We start from the raw sequence: 15,827 nt of genomic DNA, 5'->3' as shown, positions 1-15,827 counted from the left end.
AGTGGCTTTGGACCCTGGTGATGGAGACTGGGATGGACAGAAAGGGAACGATCTAGGGAGAGGCCCAATGAACTAGATGGACACCTAGGCGATTCACAAACTGGCATCTAGTTTCTAAGCCAGTTGTGTGTGAATTTCGAAAATTGGAACCTGGGGCCAGAGAGATGGCTCAGTGGGTAGATGACCTGAGCTTGATCCCTGACATAGAGGGTGGAAGGAGAATGACTCCTGCACGTTGTCCTCTGACCTCCACAACCACACTGTGGCACGTGTGCACCCACATGCTAAATAAATGTGAGAAAAAAAAAAAAAGGTCACTTGTTTCAAACTTGGGGAATTGATGGACAGAGTTGAGACCAAGCCTCAGGGGTCCCTGCAGGAAGACTAGAGACTTCTCCCAGGGAAGTCTACCCAGCCTGCCAAATGCCTTCCATCACTCTGCCCCAGGCTCTAGAAGAGTCCCCTGCAATTCCTGCTGATGATACCCTTGCCAGGCCCTTTCCAGGAAGAGGGTAACACCTATACAGGTTGGTTTCTTCTCCTGTACCCTGATATGATTTCAGTAGGGTCACACGGGAAGGCAGAGATGTGAGCTGGGATGTGGAGCACATGTATTGGTGTCTCTATTTCTGGTCTGTCCCCCCCGCCCCCGCCACCTCAGATTGCAGACTCCTTGAGGTGCTGCCAGACTTTGAGGGTGTCTCCCTCATCAGATTAGGAACCGCTAGAGGGTGGACTGCTGAATAGGAATGCAAGCCTGGACCGGTGTTTTCTGCCACCTCATAGCTGTTTGAACTTGGGGAATATCCTTTCTTCAATTTCCTCATTTGCAAAAAAGAAGTTAATATGTTAGGAGGATTAAGAGACACAGATGAAAGAAACATTGAGCTGCTTTGTGCAGTGGATCGTGACTAACGCAAAAACTCACACATGGCCCAAGTGCAGAGAATGAGTGTCTGTGGAGTGCTCAGCCATAAAGGGGACATCTATATCACCCCATCCCCCAAGGCTCACGGAACAGGGAGGAAGAGGGGACAGAAAGAATGTAAGAACCAGAGATTGGGAAGGACCAGGTGGAACTGTCTTCTGGATGTGAAAAAACCTGTTGCACTGAGGAACCGTGGTTGTCAGCACAAGGTCTGCACCAGATCAAGCCAGTCAACACTGGAGCATGGATAGGGGAGGGGCTCATGAGCCCCCACCTCTCAGGAGATGACAGCTGATGACTGTTAGGATAGGGAAAGTCCATTTTCTTTACAGGTGTGGCCTCTTGGGTTAAATATGCTCCAGTGGGTGCCCCCCCCCCACCCAAAGACTCTCAGGAGATGTGAACCACTACACAGCACACACCCCCAAAAGTGGCGTACAGTGGGGCACACCAAGCTCTCTGGATGAAGGAGTGCTTGTTGGTCCCACACAGCTGTACCAGGAAAGCCTGAGCCATGCTGGGCATGAGTATGGACCCAGTCAGGACAGTTTTCCCAGAGGGTCTCTCCTCCTGCCTTGATTTTGAGGCAGTCTCTCTTGCTAGTTCAGCCATTTTGCAGTGCACAGAAGCTTCCAGGTGATTCTCCTGTCTTCATCTCCCATCTCACTGTAGGAATACTGGGAAGGGATTAGACTCTAGCCACGAAATCCAGCTTGTGTGTTCTAGGGATCAAACTCTGGTTGTCACAGTTGTTTGGCAAGTGAGTCATCTCCTTAGCTCACCTTTGTTGTCGTTTTTTTTTAAAGAGTGCAGATGCCCGGCTGTATGCCTGCAGCAAAACCCCTTGAGTTAGGAAGGATAGATTCTGATCCACCTCCTGTCTCCCAGTGATGTCAGGCCCACCATGAACTTACTGGTTGGTCATCTTCATCCCATCACAGAGGCTGTGGACAGTCCAGGATCTGGGCTGCCTGAATTCAAAGTCAGCCTCCCCATTTTTACTGAGATTTTACATTTCTTTGTACATCAGACAACCTGTCTGCTTCCTGGTGCAGTTAGGATCCGGCTGCTTCAGTGTCAAGGGTGTTACTTCATGCTTTATTGGGTATAAATAAAGTCTTTAGAAAGGTGCCTGGAAGCTGGTGTGAGGTAGACTTTGCCACTATCACCCCTCCTGTCCTGGTTTAGCTTTAATGTCAACTTGACATAGCCTAGAGTCATCTGATAGGAGAGCCCAGCCTCCATTGAGGAATTTCCTGTATCAGGTTGGCATGCCTTTGAGAGATGTCTTGCTGATTGGGGAGGGCCCAATCCACTGTGGGTAGGTGATCCTGGGATATATAAGAAAACTAGCTGAGCCAGGCATGGTGGTGCACACCTTTAATCCCCTCACTCAGGAGGCAGAGGCAGGCAGATCTCTGAGTTCAAAAGCCAGCCTGGTCTACATAGTGAGTTCCAGGTCAGCTGGGGCTACAGGTAGACCCTATCCTCAGAAAGACCAAAAAGAAGAAAGCTAGTTGGGCATGAGCCTGTGAGTCAGCCAGAAAGCAGCATTCCTCTAGGGTTCTGGCTCTGACTTCCCTCAGTGATGGATTGTGGCCTGGAGGTGTAAGCCAAACACACCCTTTCCTCTTCAAGTGGCTTTGGCTCAGAAGATTTTGTCACAGCAACAGAAAACTGAGTAGAAGACCTCCACTATCCCTGCTCCCAGCTCTTTCCCTAGCCTCTCCTTGTTCCCCATTCCTCATTTCCTTTTGGTCCACCCGTTCCCCTTGACCTACTGATATTAGCCTGTCCAGAGTCCTTCCTGCCCATCCTACCTTCCCATCCTGCCCCCATCCCCAACACCACCACACAGCAAGTGGGCTGTTCACGTGTTTTATTGTAAAAATGTTAAAATAAATTACATTTGTCGTCATTGCCAACATGGTTCCAGGACAGCCAGTTCAGGACACTTTTCACAGGAGCCAGATGCTCCCACCCTGAGGCCAGTGTGGCCTTTACAACTGTTCAGATCATGGTGGGGACGTGACACACACGGGTGTGGGATATGGCCCTATATGCCCCACAGCAGGGTATACACAGCGGGGGAAGGGACTGAGACAGCAGGTATCAGCTGAGGTGGGAACCTCAGTTGCCATCAGTCTGCAGAGGTAGGGCTCTCAACCTCTGGTCACCTGCCACTGTGTCCCTTTCCCAGCTCTGTTTGAGGCCTTGGCATCACCACAAAAGGCCCAGTTCAGTTGGGAGGGCAGCAGGGTGTCCAAAGGTCATCCATCTCACTTTCGGGGGACCCTGTTCTTTACTGGCTCTGAAATCGACAGATTTCGGCTATAAAAACAACAGTTCATTAAAAAAAATTAACAAAAACATTCAGGGCAGCATAGGCTGGTTGAAGGGTGAGCCTCAAGGACTTAAGACAGTAGCTAGTTCTACCCAGCCCTCACCAGGAACAGCGTCCGGTCCAAGTAAGATTCACATTTTTTTTCTCCCCAGTCCAAATGCACACACACACCTACTGGCACACATGCACCCATGCGCACAATCACATACACACTACACAGACCCTGGAGAGGAGCTCAATTCACAGTTCTGTGAGCCAAGAACAATTTGGCATCAGCCCACCAGCCCCTCTAAGAGAGTGAGGAGTACAACCTGGAAGGGGAGGCGACCCAAGGGAATGAGATGGTGGGATGGGAGTGTAGGTGCCCAGGCCCGGATGGAGTATGAAATTTCATTAAACTGTGTTTCCCACCTGAGCTCCTGGACCAAGCCTTGGAGTCCCAGCTTCCAGAGACCCCTTTTCTCTTTCACTCCCAGGGCATAGAAGGCTATAGGCCTGCTGTTGCTTATACAGTGGGAGTCTGGAGATGAGACGTGGCTCTGGGTCACACAGGGGACACAGTACTTCAGCAGCCTCTGTTCTTACTGAGATTTGCAGTAAGGGGTTTGCTGGGCAGAATGATTAATAGGTGGGCAGAGAGGTTCTTCTAGTGATACCCAAAACCCTCATCAGTCTCCCTAGAATCACTCCTACATGCCGACCCCAGGTTTTACAAACTCTTCCTTCCTGCTCCCAAGTGTCTAGCCCAAGGCCAGACACACAGGAGTTACCCATTAATACTGGTAAACTCAGATAACAGAGGCTCCTGGCCTTAAAGAACCGTGTGACGTTCAACCGATTACCAGGGGAAGACTTATGCAGCAGACACAGGCCTTCCAGGGTTAGCGCTGCAACTTACAGGCCTCTAGTCATCAGATCTACCCACTGGGCAGGCTCAGGACAGTGCCCTCCCCGCTGAGCTGCAGAATGGAGAAGCCTGTCCTGGGCCGACACCGTGTTCTATCAAAGCAACCAGCTGGCGAGGACAGAAGGAAAGGTAGGCCCCTGGCTCCCCATTCCCAGCTCCAGGCCTGTCCCCCCGGAGGTCTGACCGTCACAGGACAACCCGGATGAGGGGATGAAGCCATCGGAGGCCAGGTGGGGAGCCGGCCCCGCCTCACGTGCCTCTGGGACTGTCTGCCTTGTTGTACTCGTTCATTAGCTGCTCATAAGGCACAGAGAGCTCTGACTCAGTGCTGGTAAAAGTGGACTCATCCGACGAGGGGAATTCACCCATGTTCAGGGGTGCCTCGGCCACGGCCCCCTGCTGGGGCTCTTCCTCTGGGGCCAGGTTGTCCTCCAGCGAGGACTTAGAGGTCTCCTCGTCGGAGAGGCCGCCCTCCTCATTCTCAAAGGTGATATTGGCGTTTTGGAAGATGAGTGGGTGGTAGTCCAGGGCCTCCCATGGCTCACCCTCCTCAGTGATGCGGTCTAGCTGGTTAATAAACACCTTGGAGGTTGGGGAGCCATCCTTGGGGGACTGCACCCCAGCCTCTTCACCAGCTGGTCTTGATACATGGCCTTTGCTTCTTAAAGTCTGGGATACTTCTTCCAAGCTGGGCACACGGTTCTTGGAATAGACTACCAAGGGTGCTAGGGATGCAGGGATGGCGGGCAGCCCACCCCCTTGAGGTCCCAGCCCTGGTCCAGGTCCAGGTCCAGGTCCAGGTCCAGGTCCTGGTCCTGGGACCCTCTCCCCACCCCCAGTTGTCTTCATCGCCTTCTTTCCAATCTGTTTGATGAGGTCATTGTAGGTCTCTTCCTTTTTGGATAGGAAGCTGAAGATGTTCACGTCCTTAGAGGCCGGACTTCCAGCCATCTGCAGGGCCTTCCGGGAGTGCATGGAACCCTCGAAGGACTGCTTCCTCCGCCGCCGCCTCTTCTTAATAGCTTTGTGAACTTCCACAAACATGCTCACCTTCCAGTTGACAAACAGGGACAGCCAGGCCAGCCCCAGGTAGATCCAGAGCTCCACAAAGTAGCGGTATAAGGCGTGGTAGTTGGCACTGGGGTTCACACCTGGGAAGACAGAAAGCCCAGGAGGGGCCCAACAATAATGGTCAAAGCTGTGCTGTCTGAGCAAACAGCTTTGCAGAACACAAGGGGAGGAGGTGTCAAAGCAAGGGACCTGGGGAGGCAGTTCAGGGGAGTCTTTAACCTGCAAAGATGAAGACTTGAGTTTAAGCCCCAGAATCCACATAAAAGCAGGTATAGTGGCAGGCCCTTGAAAGCCCAGTGCTGGGGAGGTGAAGATGGGTAGATTCCTGGGGCTCACAGGTCAACTACCTAGCTTAATAGGTAAGCTCCAACCCAGCAAGACTTTGTCTCATAAAAACTCAAGATAGAAGGCTTCTTAGGAATAACACCTGAGGTTGAAACATGGCATACACACACACACACACACACACACACACGAATGAGAAAAGTGTGAAAAGTGTGTAGGGGCTAGAGGGAGAGGTAGTTTAGTGGTTGAGAGCATGTACTGCTCTTGCAGAGGACCTGAGTTCAGTTCCCAGCACCCATGTCAGACGAATCACAATTGCTTGTAATCCCAGCTCCAGAGGACCTGAAACCCACTACTGTTCTTCTTGGTCATCCGAACCCACGTGCACACCTGCACTCATGTGCACATCTGCATTCACATGCACACAACCATACCCACACCCATACACATAATTAAAAATAAATCTTTAAAGCTAGGCACGGATGGTGGGGCACACCTTTGATCCTAGCACTCAGGAGGCAGAGGGAAATGAATCTCTGAGTTCAAGGCCTTCCTGGTCTACATAGCAAGTTCCAGGCCAGCTAGGACTACACAATCAGTCCCTATCTCAAAGAAAAACAAAAATAAATAGATAAAAGAAAGGGGTTGTGGTGGTTTGAATGAGTCTGTCCCCCATAGGCTCCAAATAGGCTCCAAATATTTGAGAATTTTGTCCCCATTTGGTGGCGCTGTTGTGTCACCAAGGTGTGGCCTTGCTAGAGGAAGTACATCACTGGGGGAGGGCTCTGAGAGTTCTTAAGCCTTGTGGAATTTCCAGCCACCCCCAGCTTCCTGTGCCCGCTTGAAGATGTGAAGGTTCTGGTTTCCCCCAGCCCTCTGCCACCATGCCTCCCTGCCACGATGGACTCTTGCCTCTTTGGAACCCTAAGCTAAACTCTTTCTTCAAGGGGCTGGAGAGATGGCTTGGCGGTTAAGAGCACTGGCTGCTCTTGCAGAGGACCTGGGTTTGATTCCCAGCACCCACATGGTGGCTTAACAACCATCTGTAATTCTAGTTCCAGGGGACCCAACACCCTCTTCTGACTTCCACAGGCACTGCACGACATGGGTTTACTAACGTACATGCAGGCAATTCACTCATACACATTAAAAAAAATGTTTATAAATCTTCCTTCTATAAATTTTCTCAGTCTTGGTATTTTATCATAGCAACAGAAAAGTAACTAATACAGGGGTCTAGACTACCCCACCCATTGTTTTCCTGAAGGACTATGGCTCCCATCTGCCCCATCTCTGATCCTGTTTCTTCAACTACAAAAAGTCAGGACCATGGCTACTTTAAAGGTAGGGTTGCGGGTAAAGAAACAGCTTGTGAGTAGGTGTTGTTTCTTCCACACTTCTCTGATCTGTCCTGCTGCTTTAAGTACATTACAGCTCAGTTAAGGGATGGAAACCCCGCATTGGGGGTACTGGCAGCCTCAGCACTGGGGAGGGACTCACTGGTTTACTATGAAGGATGCTAGTGGTTGGGTCAAGATGACCCAGGAAGCAGTGACCTGGCAGGAGCTATTCTGAACCATCTTTACCCATCTCCAAGGCAGAAGCAGCCTGTCTCTACTTTGTTCACAGTCGCCATTGGCCTGGTGGCTCTCCATCCCCACACTCTGATTCCCAATGCCTGCTCCAGAGAGTTCCCCACCCCTAAAACTAGAGGGGTCCCTTTCTCTTTCAGGATTAATTAACATTTCCTTCATGGGCTGGTGAGAGATGGCTCTCTAGGTAAAAATGCTTGCCGCTAAGCCCGAGGACCTAAGTTTGATCTTCAGGACCCATGTAGTGGATGGAGAAAACTAACTCCAGCAGGTGCTGGTTGGTCCTCTGACCTGCACATGTGCTGCACAGCCCCCCCGCCCCAATAAACAAATGTCTTAAAACTTTACACTTGCATCCGTGTTAAGCTACAACCTCTGTTACTCCAAGATGGGTAGCAACTTGAGAGCCTAGAAGAGGAAGCAACCTCTTGCCCAGATTAGGGGCTCCCCCAGGGCAAGAACTGTCTATGATGTAAGAGGCACTCTACCCTGAAAGGCCCTGTTAATTTTGCTCAAGGCTCCTGATCATAAGCAAGAGTCTGATAAGAACAGCAGTGATGTCACATGCTCATAGAGTTGGCCTCTACTCTTTTTGAGACAGGGTCTCCCTGTAGCCTAGAACTCATTATGTAGACCAGATTGGCCTTGAACTCTCAAAGATCCGCCTGCGTCTGCCTCCCAAGTGCTGAGATTAAAGGTGTGTGCCGCCACGCCCTGTGGGCTCTCTGCTCTTAGTACTCTGAAATAGAAATGGATTTAAGGGGCTAGAGAAGTGGCTCAGCAGTTACCAGCTGCTCCTGCAGAGGACCTGGGCTCGGTTCCCAGAACCCACACGTGGCTAATAACTGCTCACAACTCCAGTTCCAGGAGATCTGATGGCTTCTTTTGGCTTCCACAGGCATTACATATATGGAGGCAAAACACTCACAAACATAAAATAAAAAAAGAAATGGATTTAACTCTGCAGCATTCTGCATGGTGGCTATCGTTCAACACATATTACAGACTAAGGTACATGTCTGGTGTCTTCCTAGAGCTCAAAAACATGGCTAAAGGTGCTGCTGGGCTTCCTAATACCACAGGCTTCTCTTCAGCAGGCCCCAGGGGCTGGACGACAGGGTTGTACCTCTAAATTTATGTCCAGACAGCAGGCAGGCCGCAGTGTGCTAGGGTCAAGAGTGTGCACACAGCTCTGTCCTGTTCTTTCCACTCACTCGACTGTCCTCTCTCACAGCATTCATTCCACACACAAAGGGGCAGAGGCATGACCCCCCCACCTGCCCTCTGGGGGAAGCAGCTGGGGCAGAGACCAGAGGTGGAGGTCAACAGGGAGGGCACAGGCCTGGAGGGAACAGACGCTGGTTCAAACGGGTATCAAGAAGATTAAGAACCAGAAGGCTATGTGTGCAGGTCACAGGCACTGAGCATGGGTGGCTGGGGTGGGCCGAGTGCAGGCCTTCATACAAAGGAGACAAAGAGCCTCATTGCCTGTGAGGATTAAGCAGAAGAGGAGGAGTGTGGGGCTGAGGGGGCAGGGCAGCAGTATAGAAGGCCCCCCTTGTCTTAGAGCAGTCTGCGGCAAGAGCTAAGTCTGCAGGGCTCCTCCTAACAGATGGAAGAATCTGGTAGGAGGAGCCCCAGCTGAGCTGGGGTGGCAGGGCTGTGTATACGCCTCTCTCTACCTCTGGAAACAGGCCCAGACCCTCTAGGCAGGAGGGTGAATCCAAGTGAGTTCGGGGAGATGGGAAGAAGTTAAGAAACTATGAGCTGGACCTGGACAGATGGCTCAGGGGTTAAGAGCACTGGCTGCTCTTGCAGAGGACCCAGTTTCGATTCCCAGTACCCATGTGGTCTTAACAACCATCTGTTAACTCCAGTTCCAGGGGATCCAATGCCTTCTTCTGACCTCTGCTGGCACTTACACATGCAGGCAACACACTCATGTGCATAAAAATAATAAATAAGTAAATAGGAAAGAAATTTAAGATCAGGGGCTGGAGAGATGGCTCAGGCATTAAGACTACTTTTCTGACCTCCATGGGCATTGCACGACACGGGTATACTTATATATATATGCAGGCATTACAGTCATATAGATAAAATAATAAATTAAAAAAACAAGAAACTAAGATCAGAGGCTTTCAGTCAAGAGAGAAGAGGATACCTCTCAGGGAACCCCCATGCACCCAGCAGAGGCCTGCCTGAATGAAAGAGAAACACTAGGGAATATGGAGTGACAGAGGTTGAGGGAAGGGGGCAGGGACTCACCAGCCACGAAGTCCCCGAAGCCAATGGTAGAAATAGTGATAAAGGAATAGTAGAGACCCTCGATGTAGTCCCACTCCTCCGTCACCATGAACACGAAGGGCGGGATCACCAAGTGGACCAGGACTCCCCAAACGATGAAGATGACCGTACATGTGATCTGTGCCTTCCGCTGGGGGAGCAGCAGGAGAGCAAGTTAGACAACAGAAAGGACTCCAGGATCCCAGTTGGGACAGAGCCTAGGGGAAGCTCCAGCAGACCCAGCAGGACAGGGTGCCATCTGTCCCAACACCTCCCCTCCCCTGTCATGGTCTCCCTAACCCTCCAATACCACACCTGGGGTTTGGGACATACCAGGCTCATGCCTCTCCTGGTGAGAAACTGGCCTAGCCTCTTGGCACGTCCACCAAAGAACTTGCCCAGGGCACTGATCCATGTCAGGCACAGCGGCACCCCAAACAGTCCGTAGAAGACACAGAAGAGGCGCCCGGCTGGGGTCTTTGGAGCCACATTGCCATAACCTGAGGAAGGAAAGAATGAGGCTAGGGACAGGGCCACAGCAAGGATGATGGCGAATCCCATCAAACTGGGCTCCCATCTTCTGCACACACACACACACACACACACACACACACGCATGCACACATGCACCCTAGCTTGAGGGAGATATACTCTCTAAGATCAACTGATCCTGATCTAATAATATCAATACATATGCACACTTAGCCTGGTCATTTACACAATTATTACTATAGTGTGGACATCATTATCATTCCCTCTACTGTACTGGGAGCTCCCTGTCTGAGGGGGCGAGGCCTCCTCCACCATCAGCAGGTGCTCCACTGGTCCATTTGGTACCTCCCTGCAGATGAGACAACAACAGCCTCTCTGGATAGAGATCTAGAAACAGTGTGGGGTCGGGGGGGGGGGGTTTCCAAAGATGGCCACTCCCAATTCTCTTGCAAGTGCTCCTATCAAGACAGAGTCAATCTATGACTCTGGGAATTGGGGGCTTCTTGGCCAGAAGGCAGAAGTGATGCAGGCAAGTTGAGGTCGGAAAGACCTGCTGTTTCCCCCTGCCTCAATTCTCCACAACTGCTCACTTGGGGGACTCTGCCTTCTAGAGCTGCCCAAGCCATACATAGAGGCCGTGTGCATTAAGCCCCAGGCAAGTTAGCACCAACAGCAAACAGTGGATGTGAGGAGCCAGCCTGGACTCTAGACACTATCTCACAACCACATTGGAGTTCTCACACAAGAACAACCAGCTGAACCCCAGGAAGGTGGAAGATAATAACTTGTGCTCTAAGCCACTGACTTCTAGAGTGGTCAGCCACGCAGCCACAGAACATTGGCCCTTGTGCAGTGAGCAGCCTGTCTGATCTCCTGTGTAGCTCTGGCCATCAGACCATGCAAATATTTCTGCTTAAAGAATTCAAGTCTTGGGGCTGGAGAGACGGCTCAGCTGTTAAGAGCACTGTCTGCTCTTACAGAGGACCTGGATTAGGTTCCCAGCTCCCACATGGTGACTCACAACCATTTGTAAACTCCAGTTCCAGGGGATTTAACGCCCTCTTCTGGTCTCTGTGGGCACTGCACACATGTGGTACACTTACATACACGTAGACAAAACATGTACAAGATATGTAAAATACAACTGCAATACAAGTAAACTAAAAAAAAAATTTTTTTTAAAAGTTCAAGTCTTCAGATTTCCAATGCTCAGAATCCATGTAAAAGCTGGGCTGGCATGGTGGCCCACCTATAATCCCAGCATACAGATGGCAGAGACAGAGACTCCTTGGAGCAAACAGGCTAACCAGACTAGCTAAAACAGTGAACTTCCAGTTTATCAAGAGACCCTGCCTCAAGGTACAAGTTGGAGAATTCAAGGAAGACATTGATGTCAACACTGAGCCTCCATGCACAAACACCTGAATAGTGTGCCCATACATATGCACACATGTATACACATACACACACACACACACACACACACACACACAGAGTCCAGGAAATAGTCTCATAGGAAAGGCTGGTAGTAACCCAGATCTTACTAAGTCCTTCCCACTCAAAAGGACAGGCTTTAACTGTCTGACTTTACCCTCAACAAGGCTGATCACCAGGGCTGGATTCCTATAAGGTTCTAAGGGATGAGGGCTTGGAAACAGGTACCCTGAAGATCTCAGGAAACTCACCAATGGTAGTGATGACTGTGGCTGCAAAAATCATTGCGTTAGGCCAGTTCCAGTTGTTGAAGGTCTGGTTCCCTGTGATGGCCACACCCTGATCTGTGGCATTGGACACTACCTAAAAAGAGAGCAACAGTAAAGGTCAGGGCCGAGTTGCTTTGTGGGTGATGGCACGGATCAGACTCCTTGGAAGTGTCTTCATTTGGGGCTGGGGATGAAGCTCAGTGCTTGTAGCATGCATAAAGTGTGAGGTCCCATCCACAGTACTGCATAACCTGACATAGTGGTACACACCTGTAATCCCAGCACTGAGGGGGTGCAGGCAAGAAGATCAGTAGTTCAGGGTCATCCTTGGCTACATTGAGAGTTTGAGGCTGGCTGGGCTACACGAGACCCTATTTCTAAAACAATAAAGCAAAGCAAGTATCTTCATTTAATATCACAATACCATGGCAGGCAGCTAGCAATTAGTGTTTCCAGGGCATAGATGAGGATCAGGGAAGTGGAGATATGTCTAGGGTCACACAGCCAGGTAAAGATATGAACCAAGCACCAGGCCCCAAGAGAGTAGATGTAAGATGTAAGTAGATGCAAGTAGATGTAAGACGTAATCACCAAAGAACTGAGAAAGCTTGGGCCACAGGCTGCTGGGCCCCATCCCTATAGTCTGATTGAGAATGTCTCGGAGGAAGGCTTTTCTAACCAGTTCTCAGGTGGTAATGATGTTCCTTTACCACTTTGACAACCACGCTATTAGACTATCTCACCTCTCAAAGATGACAGATGGGACACAGATACCCTGAAGTTTCCTGATACCCTACCCAGCCATCCATGGCCTGGGAACTGCCCCCCTTGCCCTGTGGGACACCTGCTAAGATCAGTTCATCGTCCTTGGAGGACATATAAACCAGCTGGCTGTCCTTCCCCAGTGCCTAGGATGCTCACGTATGCTGACAGGCTCCCCTTCCCTGGATTTCCTCTTCTCCCTGACCTGGGCTGAGCAACTGTCTGAGCAGGGACAGATCAACAGATGGGGGTATATTTCAGGGTGTCTCAAAATTGTGCCACCAATCCCCACAGAACTTCTAGCTATGGTGGAAAGTGAGTAGGAGGTCAGGGGAGGGGCATCATTTACCCTAGGAATCCCCAACAGGTGCCGAATCTGGTCAACTGTCTATACCTGTCTCATTCCAACCTTCAGCTCTGCCTACCACTCAGTACAACCTACTAATGGAGCTCTATTGGCTGCCAGGGCCTGGTCCCCAAGAAGCCCATAAGAGGCTCTGAATCTAGGGTTTAAGTTTTGTCACTCAAGGACAGTCCCAGGGTGACCCAAGCAGACCGGAGACCAGGAATTTGGCCAAATTTCCTATAAAACCCAAGCCAAGGACAGTGGGAACCATAGAGTGAGGGATGGAAACAAGGGGGTGGTGGGGAAATCATTATTTCTAAGCCACCCGAGGCATGACTGAGGTTTGGTGGGAAGGAGGGAACGCGTGGATGGTTCCGAAGGAATGCACAGTTTGCAGAAGCAGCAGAGGCCCTGTAAATGGATCTGCAAACTCTGTGAAGAATTTTCCATGATGACATGCCTGCCCGACACCCCATCAAACCACACGCTGTTTGCTGCCCTGCCTTCCACCGGCATTTCTTAAGCAGGGGGGCAGTGGAAAGCAGAGCTGTCACAGTGACATTCCGCAGGCGCTCCTGTCCTCAGAGAGCCCGTGGTCTATCCAATATAACACACGAGGACATTCAGAAACCAACAGGACCATCCAAAAGGTTGTTTCTCCAATGCTGCGGATCAAACTAGGGGCCTCACACATGCTAGGAGAAGACTCAGCAATTGAGCCACACCTCAGCCCCAAAGGCCTTTAAAACTCTTCTCTATCTGGAGGCTGAGAATGAGGAAATACTAGAGCCCTGTGTATTGACATTAAACAGATAGCAGAAAAAAACTGAACCACTCAGTCCCCACCTGTTATCTTAGATAGCGATCTTAAATCAGACAGCTTGAAATAAAACAGATGGAAAGAATACATGAGAATGGGCCAGGGATGTAGCTTAGTTGGTAGAGTGCTTTGGCATGTATGAGGCCCAGAGTGCTATCCTCAGTACCACATAAACCAGGCATAGTGGGTACACATTTGCAAACCTGGCACTCACTCGGGAGGTAGAAGCAGGAGGATCAGGAGTTTTGAGAACAGCCTGAGTTAGAAGCTTTGTCTCAAAAATAAATAAGACATTGCAGTGGCAAATGTCTTTAATCCCAACACTTGGGATTAAAAGAAGGCAGATCTCTGTGAGATTCAGGCCAGCCTGGTCTACATAGTGAGTTCCAGGCTAGCTGGGGCTACAGGGAGACCCCATCTCAAAAAAAGAAAAAGAAAAGTAAATAAAAATACAAGAACAGCTTTCAGTGGGAACTGGATTACTGAACAAAGATGACAAACTATTTGCTTTGAAATAAGGTCTTACTATGTAGCCCAGGCTGGTCTCAAACTCTCACATTTCCTGCCTCAGCCTCCTGAGTGCTGGGATTGCTGGTGTACATCACCTCACCTTGCTCTTGGAAGCTTCTGAATGTCAAGAATTGAATGTTTGGAACATCAGAATCAGTAGCGGTGAGCGCTTGGCTGAGCCATGCTCATCTCCTTCATGGAAAGGCCGCAGCAAAGTCTTTATGTCTTGTGGAAGGCACTCAACCCAGAGTTGGCAAGGCAGCTACAGACGGCCTTCAACATACTCTCGTGGACAAGACAGAAACAGGAGCTGGAGCCAGGAGTAGTTGGGTCCATTCAAAAGCGGCCAAACACTCCCAAACAATCCTTTCATTACCAATCCAACCAGGGCCTGACCTCTTCGGTGTTTTACTTAATGGCACAGCTAGGACTTGGATGGCTCGCCAACCCCCTGGGCAGAGTATGCCAACTTAAGGATGAGGAGGAACAAGAGGATGATCATGACATTACAATGGCAGTACCAAGACTCGCAGTCACCCAGACAGGAAATGGGTTAAGGTTAATATGAAATGAACATCTTTATAATTTAAGTCTTCACATTTGGATTAGAAAAGTCCAGTGTATGGGGAGCTGGCTCAGTGAGTAAACTGCTTGCCATGTAAGCATGAGGACCTGAGTTCGAATCTCCATTACCAATATAAAATTCAGACCCTGTCTAATAAGGTGGAGAGCAACAGAGAACAACAGTCAATGTTGACTTCTGGCTTCCACATGTGTACACATACACTACGAATGCATGTACCCACACACGCAAGGGCACGGCCTGTACAGGACAAAGGGGAGAGTCCTTGGTCTCAGCTGACTTTGGTCTCAAGGGTGGTAACTAAAGAAAAAGTAAATCCAAGGGTGCGTTATCTGTCCAGAGTGGGAGATAGCCCATTGTTTCCGGGGTCTGGCCGCACGTGACACACTGTTTCACTCTGGATGTCAGATTATTCATGCCATGTTTATCAGTGGGCTGAATGCCAAAGAGAACCAAGGTGGATAACCATCTACCTCAGGATGGGCTGCCTCTGCGATCATCAGCTCCTGGTACAGAGAAGTAGGTCAGCCCCCCATCTCCTGGGGACCTGTGCAGTACAACTGGAACAGGGCTTACACGGGGCCCGTAGTAGCTTTTGGCAAGGTTGTGAGATGCTGTCTGGTGTGGTGGTGTTGGGAGGCATTGTATGTCAAACGCAAGACATAGCTGTGGAGGGAGGGAATCTGTCTTCTCAAAGGTTTATTTCCATGAATGATGGGGTGGTGATGTTGGCTAGTGGATGATAATGAGCCAGAGATGTAAAAAGTTCTGGAATTCACAGGACATCCCCACCCATGGCACCACCCTGCTCGCCCTGAGAGACACTTACAAAGACCCCTGGGATTTGAGAATCACTGAAAAGAACTAAAAAGTCACCAAAGACAAGAACTGACCTGACAGGACCCCCAGATGGGCATACACCCTGAGAAACAGCTCGCAGCCCCAGCCCTTCCCTGGGTTATAAGCAGCCACAGCTCATATGCTTTCTCCATGACTTGTGTGAACTCTCCTGAGTCACTCTCACGGGCAGACACAGGAGGCATAAAAGCCCCCGGCCCTAGGAAGCACCACATAGCTCTGCAGATTTCACAGTACTAAAAACAAAGGCAACAGTGGCAGCAGCTATACCCATGGAGCGGAGGCTTGGCGTATCTGCTTGCAGATTGTGCGACTCCAGACTTCCCTCCTTGCACTGCTC

The 15,827-nt window shown here is 50.2% G+C and overlaps 1 protein-coding gene across 2 annotated transcripts in view; it reads right to left on the bottom strand.

Moving 5' to 3' along the window:
• Positions 1 to 3,229: 3,229 nt before the first annotated feature.
• Kcnk5 (potassium two pore domain channel subfamily K member 5) overlaps positions 3,230 to 15,827 on the bottom strand; it is a 41,647-nt gene continuing 29,049 nt past the window's right edge. For both annotated transcript variants that reach the window (XM_008840040.3, XM_029566951.1), the window contains exons 2-5: positions 11,591 to 11,702; positions 9,747 to 9,913; positions 9,396 to 9,564; positions 3,230 to 5,330 (exon numbers count right to left, since the gene is read on the bottom strand). In XM_008840040.3, the coding sequence (XP_008838262.1) occupies positions 4,429 to 5,330; positions 9,396 to 9,564; positions 9,747 to 9,913; positions 11,591 to 11,702 (1,350 nt within the window). In that variant the 3' untranslated portion in view covers positions 3,230 to 4,428. The remainder of the gene's footprint in view (positions 5,331 to 9,395; positions 9,565 to 9,746; positions 9,914 to 11,590; positions 11,703 to 15,827) is intronic.

This window comes from Nannospalax galili, unplaced genomic scaffold, assembly GCF_000622305.1.
Source record: "Nannospalax galili isolate Female #2095 unplaced genomic scaffold, S.galili_v1.0 scaffold538, whole genome shotgun sequence".
NCBI lineage: Eukaryota > Metazoa > Chordata > Mammalia > Rodentia > Spalacidae > Nannospalax > Nannospalax galili.
The sequence above is the reverse complement of the archived record's forward strand: the minus strand, read 5'-3'. Positions and strand labels throughout refer to the sequence as shown.